Source organism: Cyanistes caeruleus, chromosome 11 (assembly GCF_971803275.1).
Source record: "Cyanistes caeruleus chromosome 11, bCyaCae1.hap1.1, whole genome shotgun sequence".
Classification (NCBI taxonomy): domain Eukaryota; kingdom Metazoa; phylum Chordata; class Aves; order Passeriformes; family Paridae; genus Cyanistes; species Cyanistes caeruleus.
Window position 1 is genome coordinate 1,536,295 of NC_141711.1, and position 13,691 is coordinate 1,549,985.

Below are 13,691 nucleotides of genomic sequence, written 5' to 3' on the forward strand. Positions count from 1 at the left end.
TATAAATATATAAATATATATAAAGTATAAATATATATAAAGAATATATAAATATATATATAAAGTATACTATGAAGTAGACTGCTATACACTTATGTATTGATAGAAATAAAATTATATTGTCTAGCAATACAGCTCCATCCTGACTGTGGAAAGGATAAAGCACTGACCAAACACTAGCAAACATTGCAACAATTGAATAAGTGAATCAGCATAGAATAAATAACAGAATCACTCATTTAATAGCATTAAAATGACAGAATGCTTTGGGTTGGAAGGCACTTTAAGGCTGTTTCACCCCCTGCCTTGGGCACTGCCAGGGATCCAGGGGCAGCCCCAGCTCCTCTGGGCCCCCACACCCTGACAGGAAATAATAAATGATGTTTTTTAGGAAAGCTCCATCAGAATGCAAACATTTTAAACATTAAAAATGTTTAAAGCAGCTCAGCCTAAACACTGCTGAGGCCCAACATCTCTTACAGATGCTGGAGCCACACTTTGTCCTGAGGCAACACCACGATGGCTGCAGCCACCAAAAATCAGGGACCTGCTGAGACAGCCACTGTGCTCTGCCCCCTTCAGTGGAGAATTGTGAGAGAAAAACTGAACTTCAGAGCTAAGCTTTTCATTCCAGGAACTGATCACTGGCACCTCACCTGTGCCCAGCCAACAGATAATTCACCTTTAGCCATAAAGCACGTGCCCAGCACTCGGCAGTGCCCACAGGCTGCTGCTCAGCACTGTCAAGTGTGAGGCTTCCTGAAGGAAAAAAGTTAATTGAAAGCAGATTCCTTTCACTTTTAGTTCTTCTCATGGAATTTAACCAAACCATATCCTAAGCCCTTCCTTTAAGCTTGTTTATGAGGTATAATGTAGATTAAAAAATAATAATTAACACTACCATTCTTATACTAATAAATATACATACACCAAAATTTATCAATTCTATTTAAAACCAAGCATACTTTGAAATCAAGTATATTTTAAAACCTTTTATCTATGAGGTCACCTTTAGAGCTCCAACGGGCTCAAATTAAACCAGGTATGATGAATTCTCCTGCAAGAATAATTTCAATGGAATAGAATTCAAAACAAAATGTTTATTAAAACAAAGAGTCTAGTTCTGCCACAGCTGAGTCTGTCAAATGACTCTCAGGGGTTTATAACCCAGACACAGGAATTTGGTCTGGGCTGAAACCTGACCTTACACTATGCCAAGAACTCGGTGTCTTGTCAAGTCATCCAGGAACATTGTTCATGTCAGAGCTGCCCAAAGCAGCCCTGCACAGCCTCCACACCCAGCCTGGGGCACCAACACAGCTTCACCTTGGTGCTGCTGGGAGCCCAGCTCAAGGCTTGGACAGAAAGCAGCAGGCACAGAGAACAGCAGTGGCTTCCTGCAAACCACAAGCAAAGCAGTCTGCACACCCAAATCCTGCAATCCCCGAGTGCCCCTGAGCACAGGGAACCCAGTGCTCACCTGCAGGGGCTCTCCCAAAACCCACCAGCAGGAAACCAAGCACAAACTGCTCAGGAAATTCAACACACTCAAATTATTTTTTAAAAAAATCAGTTGAAACTGGCACATGTCAATACCTGGACTCCTCACCATGAACAACTCTTTCAGCTCTCACTTCTGCGAGATTTCACCCTCCCTCTTCTGAAGGCTGTTTTGTGCACAGAACAGGAGCTCTCCTCCCAGAGCACAGCCTGTGCAGGCAGGGTGTCCCCAGGCAGCCCTGCTGAGCCCTGAGCTGCTGTCAGCTGTTCACCTGTAGTAGCTGAGCACGTCCCGATCCTCCTTCTGCCCCTCCTTGGCGTCCTGGGCCAGCTCTCGGATGCTCTTGCTGCGGATCTCCTTGTTGCTGTCCCTCCAGAACAGCCACACTTCTTCCTCATCCTCTCCAACTTCCAAGGCATTTTCTCCACTTGACACTTCCTCAAATTCAAATCGTGAGAGCACCAGCCTGCCAGGAGGAGAGGAGGTTACATTCAGACCTGCATACATCCTTCACATTCTTTTGAAGCCACCTGCTAAAATGTATCTTACCCTTTCAGCAGTAGCATTTTACTACACCAAATCATTGGGGTGTGTTATTAAAAGCATTAGATTATAAGCTTTCCATTCAACCTTAAAAAGATGAACATTTCAGCTCCTTTCAAGTGAAAAAGATAAAGAAACGAGGAAGTTAAAGACACATAATAATGGACTTTGAAAACCTTCTTTACAGGAGAACTGATTCAAAGATCATTCAACAGAGCAGGAAAAGATATGGGCAAGAAAAAAATTGATTCATTCTGTATCCCATAAATGCCAAATGGGTCAGAACTTCTTTCTGTTTATGTGATGAAATAAATAGAAATAAATCAGCTGCTGATACTAAAAAGGCTTCCAGCAAAGAAAAGATCAACATCTGAAAAAGCCCCAAATTAAATACTCAAGGACAAGTAAGTGATGTACCAATGTTAAGTGCTTGTGGGAATAAATATAGCCTTTATGATTTCATGACAAAAATTAAATGTGCAGGCATACTCTCAGCCATTTGTATTTTAAATATTACCTGCTTCCCTTCTGCAGTATTTTGATAGTGGTTATCTATTCCCTAGTATATATATGGAATAAAGACACCTTTATCAAAGACAAGCAGGATTTGGTGCCTGCTCTGAGGCCTCAGCAGTGGCAGAGGAGAGCTGGAGATCCAAACCCAGCTCAGAGGGAGGAAAGGTGAGCAGAGCTGGACCTGCCTGCAGTCTCCCTGCTCTGGATCACACGGGAGAGATGTGCTGGATTTGTGCCTGCAGGGCTGAGGGAGCAGCTGGCAGACACCTGCTGTCCCCAGCCCCTGCTCCCCGTGTTCCAAGAGAACCCCACACAGCTCATTGCTGCTTCCCTGGGACGTGCCAGCAGCGTGCTCGGCTTTGAACCACCTTCCTTCTGCTTCACACCAGCACAGCCACCTCTAAAGGCACAAACTTACTTGGTTTCAATGAGAATGTCTGCATTGGCTGGGTTCAGCACGGCTTTACAAATCAGCTCCTGTGTCACGGGAATAGATTTGTTCATGGAAACGCACAGATCCGAGAGGTAATCCAAAAACCTGTCGGGAAACACCAGCCAAAAGGGTATCAATCACTGTGGAGACCTAGACTGAAGCAATCCACATTTCAGCAAGCAAACACTCAGAACTCCACTTGAACAGTGCAGAGCAAGACTTGCTGCCCCAGGGGACGGCAGGGGAGTGCCAGAACGCAGTGAACTGGCTGTGCCTCCTCCTGAGCGAGCTGGCAGGTACAGACCTTTCCCAGAAGGAGAAGGGTGATCACATATTCAAAAATGCAGCTCTCACCTGGGCTCCCTGTTTTTCCTCACGAGACTCACAAAGGTGTCAATCTCAGCAGCTGTGATGTGCTTCTCCAGGAGCTTGCGGTTGTTATGGAGCAGGGCTGTGATGGTGTCCTCGGCCAAGACGTCGTAGCCAATCTGCTTCTGCATGAAGCCAAACTGCTTGGCAATGTATTCCTTCAAAACACACAGACAAGGAGGAAAGGGGGTGTAATTAACCCTCAGAATTTGAAATAATAACAGAAAACAGGTGGATGTTTGTCAATACCAACATCCCAAGGAGCAAGCTGGGTGAGATCCAAATTGTTTGTGTGAAAGAAAGCAAACAATGACAGACAACCTTAACACCTCCATCCCTCCAGGGCTAGACACCAGCAAGGCATTTATACTTATCTGACAGGACCGTGTTTTTAATACATGGCAACAAAAACTGAACAGCCTTAATTTACAGGGCAACTTTCAATGGAGCTTGTAGTCAGCAAGAGTGAACAGAGTCTTGTAATTCACCTGTGTGGGACAGTTAGAAATGCTGTTGTTTTCTTAAACCCCATTTAGACCAGTGCTAATTATATCACAGTCTCTGACAGAGATGAAAAATGAAAATGAAAAACAGAATGAATCTGAATGATCCCAAAACCTCTTGCTGACTGAGCAACCACAGCAGGGCAAGCTTTACTTTATGGGAGAAACTTTTTTTTTCCTTTGAGCAGAGGAACAACACTGATGCCACTGATTATGACAGACTTATTTCCAACCTGATTTTTCCTGTAGTCCTGCTGGGAGTGCCTGAGCACCCTGTAGCAGAGCCTGCAGATGTGCCTGAAGGGCGCGTGGCGCTGGTCCCCCAGCTCCTCCAGCCGCAGCATCGGCCCATCCCCGCTGTCCGTGAAGGGTGCTTGCAACAGCTTGAAAATCTACAGATTTAATAAAAAACACAGACACAACCCCATGAGGCACTGCCTTCTTCTGCTCAGATTTAGTGCCAAAGCTCTGTGCCTTTGTATTTCAACAGGTCCATCAGAAATGTGCTGCAGCCACCACGGTTCGTGGCCGTGGAGCAGCCTGGACAGAAGATGCTGCTCACCTTTACTCAACACCATCTGCTGGAGCTTTCAGTTCCAGCAATGGTGAGTCTACAGTCCACTGCCCAGAGCCTGATGAAAGCTGCAGATTCAAAGGACCTTTTGGTCCCAATAATTTGAGACCAAAGTTTCAGAGAGCCACAGAAGGGCTTGGGCTGGAAGGGACCATGAAGATCATCTCGTCCCAGTCCTCTGCCACCTGCAGGGACACCTCCCACCAGGCCAGGATGCTCCAAGCCCCATCCACAGCCTGGCCAGGTTCTCTGGTATCAGGTTCTTTTTTTCCAAGAACTCTTCTCACAGGCAGAGCTTAGAGACAACCACAGCCTACCTGCTTTAGAATATTCTGCTCTCTCATCAGCTTTTGCCGTTCTCTGTTAGGTTTAGAAAACACCACCTCAAGGACATCCTGGCCAGAATTTGTTCCACCAGTAACAAAGTAGACCAAATCCTCCAACAGCTTGGTAACAGATCTAGGGAAGAGCCAGAAGCTGTTAACATGAGAACACAAATTCTCTGTGCTGAAAGAGCAGTGCCAGAGTAAGTTTAAACAGATTTTTAAATGATAAGTGAAAAACTAACAGCAATTAGAGAGTGGATAAAGCTCAGAGGTTTGCACAGAACTTAAAATTAGGAACTAATGCTCCCCCCTTTGCAGCAGCCTCACTGTCCACCTAAACCAGAGCAGCAGCAAGGCAAGAAATTCACTTTAGGACAACTCTACACTTGCCAAGTTCTATTTGGCATTTCTTTCAATTGCCACAAACAATAAATCAGGTGATAATCTCTCCCAAGGCCAAATAAAGGCACTGACTATGGAAGCACACAGACCCTGGGGTGACACAGCCAGCCCTGTGCTCTTTTTGTGTGGCCACATTTTCACTGACAGGGTCAGAGGATTTGCAGCAAGTCACATGTTCAGTCCTCACAAGATGGATTAGGAATTCCCACACTCCACTTGCAGAGGTATGCTGGGGATTAGTCCCCCAGGCTCACAACACTTCTCATGCTCTCACTTCTCAGAGGACAAGGAGGGCTGGACAGACCAGAACCTCCACTATGGGCACAACATCACATCTTGTCAAGGAGGAAACCAAATTCCCCTTCTATAGCTTACTCTGATAAAATTTTCAAAGAAACAGTTCCTGACTAAAGGAAACAATGTTATCTGATCCCAATTCTGGTTTCCTTACCTTCTTTCATTCTGGGTTATTGTTCCCTTTTCCAGCTTGCCAGCAATGGAACCTAAAACTTTACTTGCATCATTTGCAAAATCCAAGTCCCGAACCTCTGCAGGTGAGACTGGCACTATAGCAAAAGCTTCTTTGTCCTCCTTCACTGGAGAGGTCCCAATCTGAAACCCAGAGAAGCTTCATCAGCAAACCCAAAGGCAGGAACAGAGCAGTGGCTCACACACTCAGTGATAATGGAACAGAAAAGCTACACTCTGCTGAACCCAAACTCTGAGAATGCTCTGTGCAAGCTCAAAGCTGTCCCTAAATTCAAAGGAGCAGCAGGTGAGATGGTAAAATGTTGCTGCAGCCAGTGGAAAAAATACCCTTCTCCTGGTGACTGTTGTGTAGTAGATGCTGAACACTTAAACTAGGAGAATACCATGAAACTGAGCCATTAAGAGGAAATATTTTGCAGCAGCACTGTTCATTGCTGTCACATGCTCGGTGTGTGACAGGCTCAGAGAGTGAAGCTCCTGCCAGCAGCACTTTGTGGAAGTACAGGAATGAAGGGATGTGCTTACACAAAGTAACAGAACTTACCTTCAGCATCACGGGTTTCTCCTCTTCTTTATCAATAGGGATGTTGGTGCTGTGAACCCAGGTGTTGGTGCAGAGGTGCCTGAGCCTCACATAGGAGTTCCTGAAAGAAAGTCAGGAGTGTCCCAGCATGAGTCAGCCTCCCAGCATTTGCACTGTTGGGATTTGGAGATGCTGGCAGGAACAAGTGGAAGAGAATTGTCATCTCTGCCCTCACTGCCTACCACAACTGGAACAACATTCTTACTGCCTTTGCTCATCCTGTGAATTCACCTGAGGCTTCATCTACAATGAAAGGGATTCTGCTCTAAAACAGAACCAGAGCCACTCTGAGCTGCTGTAACTCAGCTGCTGCACAGCAACAACCTGAACTTCTTCCCATCCTCCCTTTTCCACTGCCATGAGCTGCCAATTTCTCCCCTTAGCACAGGGGTTTTCAGCCCAGAACTCCCTGATACTCCAAAATATGGGTACCTGATGATTTAGGGAGCTGCTGAAGAGATGGAACAAACCTGCTGTGCTTTCTCAGTGGGAGCAGCAGCAAAGGGCAGCGTGCAGAGTGTGAGACTGGGAAGGGTGCAGCAGCTTTTCACCAGCCAGAGGTGCCACATGAACAGTAAAGAACATACAAACTAAAAAATCCAGTGCTAAACAGCTGGTGTCACATCCTAACACAATACAGACAGGTCCCAGGAATGAATGCCTTGACAGGACAGCCAAGGCTTTTAGTCCCAGGTCATTCCTGGCAAGGAAGTCACTTAGGAAGTCACTTGGTCTCAGTTTTCCCATCTGTAAAATGGTGTTCTCTTACACCTCAGCTGTAAAGCACTCAGGTGAAGCTTCAGGCATTTCCTGATTATTTCTACATTCATTTGAGGAGGAACCCGATTCCAAAGGATGAAAGGAGAGCAGTCTGGGGCAGCTTTACTTTACAAACCCCCAAACCCCCGTGGTGCCCGGTGGCTGTACCTGGGGACCAGGCTGTCTCCTCCTCGCAGGGTGGTGGGGTCCAGCTCGAAGATAGAGGAGATGTCATTGCCCTCAGGCACAGACACCAGGGAATAAGCCATCTTCTCCTGGGCCCCCCGGCCCCGGCGCGCCGCCTCCTGCTCGGGGTCCAGCTGGGGAGAAACAGCACGGCTCAGGGGAGCCTGCAGAGCCCCCCACTGCCCCCCACGGGGTGCACACAGAGCTCTGGAGCACTGGCCTGGGCTGCAGGACACAGCAACACTGACCAGCTGCTCTGGCCACACACTCCTGGAGCTCCAGCACAGCAGCTCCCCGTCCACGCAGGATTTGTGTCTCACTGACAGTGCCAGAAGAGACAAACCCCCCCCAGCCATTCACCCCACACACACTGGGAGCTCTGACTGGCTTCTGGTAACACACATCAGCTGAGATCCCCGATCCTGACACTACCAGCTCTCCAAACATATCCCACACGCTGCAATTATCCCTCTAATCACCTAATTAATGAGCTGAAAACGTAAAAACCCGGCCACACCATGCACCAACAACCTTGCTGGGAAATAAGCAGCTTCAGCAGCAAAAACAGGACCCACATCCATCAATCCCAGGCAAGAGGAACAAAAAGCCAATCAAGGAGTTGGAAGTCTTGCTGTTCACACCACAGCTTGTGCTGCTCTCGAGCACAAACGTGTTCCAAAGGCCATGGCACCAGAAGGATCTTTATTCCCAAGGTGCCAGCAAATCCCCAGCCTCCTTCAGCAAAGACACATCAACTGGATAAAGCCCCAGGGCTTCAGATGGAAGGACAAAAGGGTTGGAAAAAACAAAGATGAACTGAGAAAAAGGAACAACTTTCTCCAAATCCTCTCCTGGGGAACTCCCAGCTATCACAAGTCCCTAAAGAAGCTGCTCGCTGTCCTGGCATGACCAGCTGGCCATGTACAACCACTCAATCCTGGCTGCCATTTCCAAGGTGACCAAGAAATCAATTTCTCAGCTTCTCTGTGCTGGTGGCACCCAAAGGAGTCAGCACTCAGGCACCTGCCTGTCAAAGTCCTGCTGTAAGGCACTGCCATCCTGAAGCAGATGGAAAAGGTATCCAGTGCTGCTTGTGCCTCAGGATACTCCCAAGTTAACATATTTGCAGTCAATGGACTTGGCTGCAAAGCAGTGACATTTCAAGTCTGATTCTGTACATGGGAACAGGCAGTTATCTGTATGGAACAGAAATACACTTTGGGACTGTGCCTTCAAGGGAAGGAGCAACTCTACACTCAGAGTCCATCTGGAGAGAAATTCTGGGAGGAATTCGCTCACTTGGAATGAATTCTCCGAATTTCAGCTTCTCCTTCATCCCCCCCAGCTAGGGGAGGGAATGCAGTGAGGGATACAGCTGCTCTGCATTCACAGCTCGTCCTTTGGGTCACTTCTTGAAACTGTGGCAAAGCTGAACGTGAGCAGTAAAGCAGGAAATGGGGAAATTCAGGGAGCACTGAAATTCAGCCCCAAAGGCGATAAGAACAACCCCTTTTTGCTGCTGGAAGGTGGAGCTGGCACCTCACCCATGCCCATGGAAAGCCCTCCTGCACAGGGACAAGGAGGAAGCAACACTATAACCACTAGCTGTGCACAGAAACCCTGCAGAAGCTCGCTCTTGGATCAAGCTGGAGTTTGGATAAAGTTGGATAAAGCAGCCTCCACCCTCCTGTCACCAGTGAATGATCAAGGATGTGGCAATTCCCTGTCAGAGCTGAATTATGTGCTCCTGGTGCTGTTCTTGCTGGTCTGTTTTTGCCATCTAGTGGTAAAGAGACAGAGCAGGGGAAACCCAGAGAGCTGAGACAGTGCATGAATGTTCTCCATGCACGTGCCAGGACTCATCACAGGAGCGTCTACCTAAAGGCCTCAACATTGATTAACTCTCAGAAAATTCACCCAACAAAACATCTCAGGGCTGGATTCCCCCCACACCCCAGACAATAGCTGTGGGTGGGGTTTGCTCAGTTTTTTACCATGTTCACTGCAGTCAAGCTGCCAAATGCCACCAAGAAGTAATCAGGAAAGCAGTTCAATATCTGAGGGCAAGGGAAGCATTTTAATAGCTAGGCTATAATGAAAAATCCTTTTAGGAGGAGAAATGCACCCTGCAGGATTTCCAAGCATCACATCCATCTCTTAAGAATGGAAGGAATAGCTCTTTGTCATATCCAAATGGTGCAAATCCTCCATAATACAGGATAAATTACCAAGAAAGCTGCATAAGCCTGTGATCAAATCCAACTAAATAAATAAAATCCACAACGGAAAGTGCTGTTCCAATTTTCTCTGTTTTCAACCACTGAAGCAATGCTGGTTCCCTCTGGCACCAAAGAGATGCTTCTGTCAGTACAAAGCACCACACACTCCATCTTTGACAAAACAACATTTACTGACAACACAGAGTGGTTCCCACAGGACAATCAGAGGAATGGCACTGGGATGCCCTTGCCATTCCTCTCCTCTGTTATCCTGCTTTCCTGAGACCACTGCTCAACCACGGAGGTCACACAGGCACAGCACTGGGGGACATTCCCTCAGGGACAATTCCCATCTGGTGTCACCTTAAACATCTTCATTTCCAGCCCTGGGCAGGACAGTGCTCCAAGGAAGCAAGGGTAGAGCAAACAGGAAGACAGAAAAAGATGCCACAAAGGGAGGAGTTGAGGGAGGGTTCAGGTAATGTGTTAATTCAGTTCCAAGTGGGTTGTTCTTCACTAAGGTGTCAACAACCACTCCTTGGATAGGCCATAAAAGCCTCCAGAGCCTTCTCAGGTTTTAATTTCTCCTCTAACAGCAAAGCCTGGACCAGCTGTGCGCTGGCCAGGTCAGCCCTGGGCCTGTGCCAAGCCCTCCTCAATCAGGGGCAGGACCATACCCTTGCCTATACTTACTGAGGATTGACACTCCAGGTCATCTTCCTCATAGTCAGGGTTTACCTGATGGAACAGAATCACAGGCACGTCAAAACTCCAGCACAGCTGCAAGTGGGAAACAGCCTGAGCATCACCTGAACTCTGCTGCTCATGGTGCCCTGCACTGCTCCAGCAGCACCAGGCATGCACAGTGTTATAGATACATTTTATATTGTTGGCTTTTTGAAAATATTAGAATGAATGTTATGTGTATAAGAATGAGAAATTTTGTTGTATTAATGTGGTTTTCTTTATTTCTGTTATTGATGAAATTTAGAAATAGTGGTATAATACATATATGTTAGGCTATGGCATAGTATTAAAATAAAAACTGCTTTTGTCTGTATAATCCAAAGACTGAGGAAAAAAAAAAATAGCTGGAGAGCTCCTGCATTTGTAAACTTTCTGGTCCAGATGAAGACAGCAGTGACCAGAACTCTGGGGAAGGAATTTATTGCATCTTTGGTATCAGGGAATGTAAATCTCGATGGCACCAAGAAGATTGATCTATTGGGAAGGGGGCAAGAGAAAACTAAACAGAAGAACACCAAAGATCTCAGAAGAATGTATGAATATGTATGAGAATTTATGGATAGGTAGCAGGGTTCTGTTTTTAAGGGACAATCCTTTGTCAGTGAGGTGTGCTCTCTTGGCTGAATGCAGAGACACCCAGCCATATCTGCATATTTTACTTTATTTTTTTCTCCTAATTGTTTTTTTATTAAACTTTTAAATTCTATAAAAATTATGTGAACCTCGTTTTTCACACACAGCACACTGCCCACAGCCAGCACAGCTCTGCAGCCTACAAATCACATTAAATAAACTGCAAACGTGCAGGGAGATTCAGCTCATTCAGGAGAATCACTACAGGAGCATGAGCAGAGAGTTAACCAGTTTATGCTGGTTTTGTTGTTGTTCTTTAAATTCCAAGTGTAATTTCCAACTAGAAGTTGGAGAAATCTTTTAGAACAAACATTATGCTAACCAGGGATCAGGTGAGCAATGTCCTCTGGGACAGTCTTGCATGATCTAAGAGCATGTTTTTGTTTTGGTTGATTAGAAAACCCAAGATTTACTGGAAAAGCTCTACATTGGATCACTACTGAAAAAGATTTGCAGTGTGCATGTGACAAAATGCTTCTGGTTTTCCAATCTGCTTATCAGAAGAACATAAAATGGGAAATTTAATCTGGACTTTTCTCTATTTCCAGTTCTTGCAGACTGGTCTGAAGTCAGTGTTTTCATTTTACACCCAGTTCTACGATTCTGCTCAAAAATCAGTGATTCAAGAGAAATTACCAACACTTGAATTCATTTTCCCCCAAAGGCTCTCAGTCATTTACCATTTATTCATCAGTTAATAAAGTCCCATTGATTCCAGTGCCCACATGACAGGATACTATTTAGTGCCTATTCTTTGCAGTACAAGTTCTTGACTCCAGAATTCATACAAAAAGTGTAATCAGCTCATGACTACCCCAAACCACGGTGTTCTTTCAGTTCTTTCATCTTATTCCCTACACATTTAACACCTATTATTTTGTATTAATCCAAACCAGCGCTCTCCTCCCCTGCCCGTGTCCAGTTTTAGGGTGGGAAATGACAGATTTGGAGAAGGTGCTGAAGGAGGAGAACACAGTGCAGGGGCAGGCAGAGGTGCTGGCCCAGCCCCACGTACCTCAGCTGCCAGGTAGTGCCCCGTGGCCAGGTGCTTGAACCTGAAGAGGCTGTTCCAGTAGCCAGCTCCCCCTCGGCAGGGATCGTGCTGCACCACCTGCAAGGACAGGGAACACACCTGGAGCACAGCACAGACCCCCCTGCCACCAGCATCTGCCTCATTTCATGTGGTCAGGAAACAGCAAACACAACCAGAGGCTGAGAAAAGACAAAACCACCCTTTATCTGTGAGCAGGGAGTGCTCTGAGCTGGCTGGGAATAGTTCACCCCAGTTTATGAATGAATTAAAGAAGGTGCTCTCGATGTGCATGTGTTGCCAGGTCTTGAATAAAACCCCTAGAAAAGGCAACAAATCCATTACCTACAGCTATAACTAAATCTTTGTTCAAAGTGGATGAGGGAAGACACCTGGAAATATTTCAAATGCAACAACACTGCACAAATATTTATATTTACTGACAAAGTGGGGCAAGCAGAGCCTCCAACACGTGTAACCCCATACTGGCTGCTCTGTGGGTACACCTGATTCCTAAAATAAACCCATCACAGCTGACCTGTACCTTTCAGGGAAGAACTGTTTCACCTGTGCCAGGTAACTGCACACACATGGACAGGCACCACAGACTGATAACAATGCCGCAGTAATGCTAACTACAGCCAGACTTTCATCTGAAATACAGGGGAAGCTGAATGCCACAGCAGGTACATCTGGAAAAGGACTATAAAAAACATCTATCCATCATTACAATTTAGTTTTTGATTCTTATATGCAGGCCCTAATTTAATCAGATTTAAAATCATAAACCAAGGCTACTAATACCAACAGACTGAGGCTATTTTCAGAAGCCAGTGATGGCCAAGGTGTTAGTCACTGTGTTTAAAAGCCAAGTGAATTTAAAAAGCCAGCTCAGACTGACTAGCAAGGGGTTGCAGCCTCCTATCAAATGAGGATCTACATAATGACATTATTCCACACCAGAAATAGAGCCTTCAGCACACTCAGCAGGACAGTGGAAATTATAAGCTGTTGTTAAACTTCAGTGACTGGTAAGAAAATGACTTCATTGATGTTTCTCTGTGCCCCTTTCCTGAACTGTAAAGCACCTGAGCTCGAGAGCTCTGTGCTGCACCATCAGAGAGCAGAGCTGCACTTCACTGAGCAAGAGAAGGAATTTTCATTTCAGCTTCTAACACCAGGAAAATTTTATCTAAAGTGAGAAACCCACACAGAGTGTTCTTAAACAGAAGGGCTAATTGTTCTACCAAGCCAGCCCCAGCTCCAGTCCTTACCTCCACCTCCCACAGGGCCTTGGAGCTGGTGGCAGACGTGGCTGACTGCCTGCCCGTGGTCCTGAGGAACACGTGCTGCTTCTTCCTGTGCTCATCACACGTCAGGAACTTCTCCTGCTCGGCGTGGAACAGCCTCACCACGTCCCCCTGCCAAAGGCAGGCAGCAGGGTCAGCAGGGGCAGTGCCCAGCAGGGCCCCAGCTGCAGACAGCCACAGCTCTGGCTCTCACCCCTTTGAGGATGTCGTCCTTGTTGTCGCTCCATTTCATGAACAGCACGATTTTCCAGCTGGTGTTGCAGTTCACTGAGTTGACCTAGAAGGAGAACTGAGACCATCAGTCCCTTCACAGAACCCTGCCATCAGCCACTGTCTTAATTTTTAGACAATCTTCACCAGACCACTGCAGGCCTGGCTGCACTGCTCTAGAGGAGGAAATTCCTTCCTGCCTCTGCTCCAGAACAAGTCATTTCAGAGCTGATTTGCTTGGAAGCCATTTGCTACACATCTGTGCTGGTAGATTTAATTTTCTTCACTGTGACTAGTAGGGGGCACATCTCCCGATTTTGATTTTGAAGGAACAACTTGTTTTTAGCCAGTCATGCAG

General features: G+C 46.4%; 1 protein-coding gene across 24 annotated transcripts in view; it reads right to left on the reverse strand.

Annotated features, from left to right (window-relative positions):
- The window catches only part of ITPR1 (inositol 1,4,5-trisphosphate receptor type 1), a 159,353-nt gene that overhangs the window by 94,200 nt on the left and 51,462 nt on the right, over positions 1-13,691 (reverse strand). For 18 of the 24 annotated variants that reach the window (XM_086846201.1, XM_086846198.1, XM_086846214.1 and 15 more), the window contains 12 exons: positions 13,317-13,400; positions 13,088-13,234; positions 11,799-11,894; positions 10,097-10,141; positions 7,167-7,318; positions 6,201-6,300; positions 5,619-5,779; positions 4,757-4,898; positions 4,099-4,257; positions 3,348-3,520; positions 2,979-3,098; positions 1,773-1,967 (listed from right to left, as the gene is read on the reverse strand). In XM_086846201.1, the coding sequence (XP_086702327.1) occupies positions 1,773-1,967; positions 2,979-3,098; positions 3,348-3,520; positions 4,099-4,257; positions 4,757-4,898; positions 5,619-5,779; positions 6,201-6,300; positions 7,167-7,318; positions 10,097-10,141; positions 11,799-11,894; positions 13,088-13,234; positions 13,317-13,400 (1,574 nt within the window). The remainder of the gene's footprint in view (positions 1-1,772; positions 1,968-2,978; positions 3,099-3,347; positions 3,521-4,098; positions 4,258-4,756; positions 4,899-5,618; positions 5,780-6,200; positions 6,301-7,166; positions 7,319-10,096; positions 10,142-11,798; positions 11,895-13,087; positions 13,235-13,316; positions 13,401-13,691) is intronic. The other 6 variants (XM_086846206.1, XM_086846203.1, XM_086846216.1 and 3 more) reach the window with 1 other exon arrangement.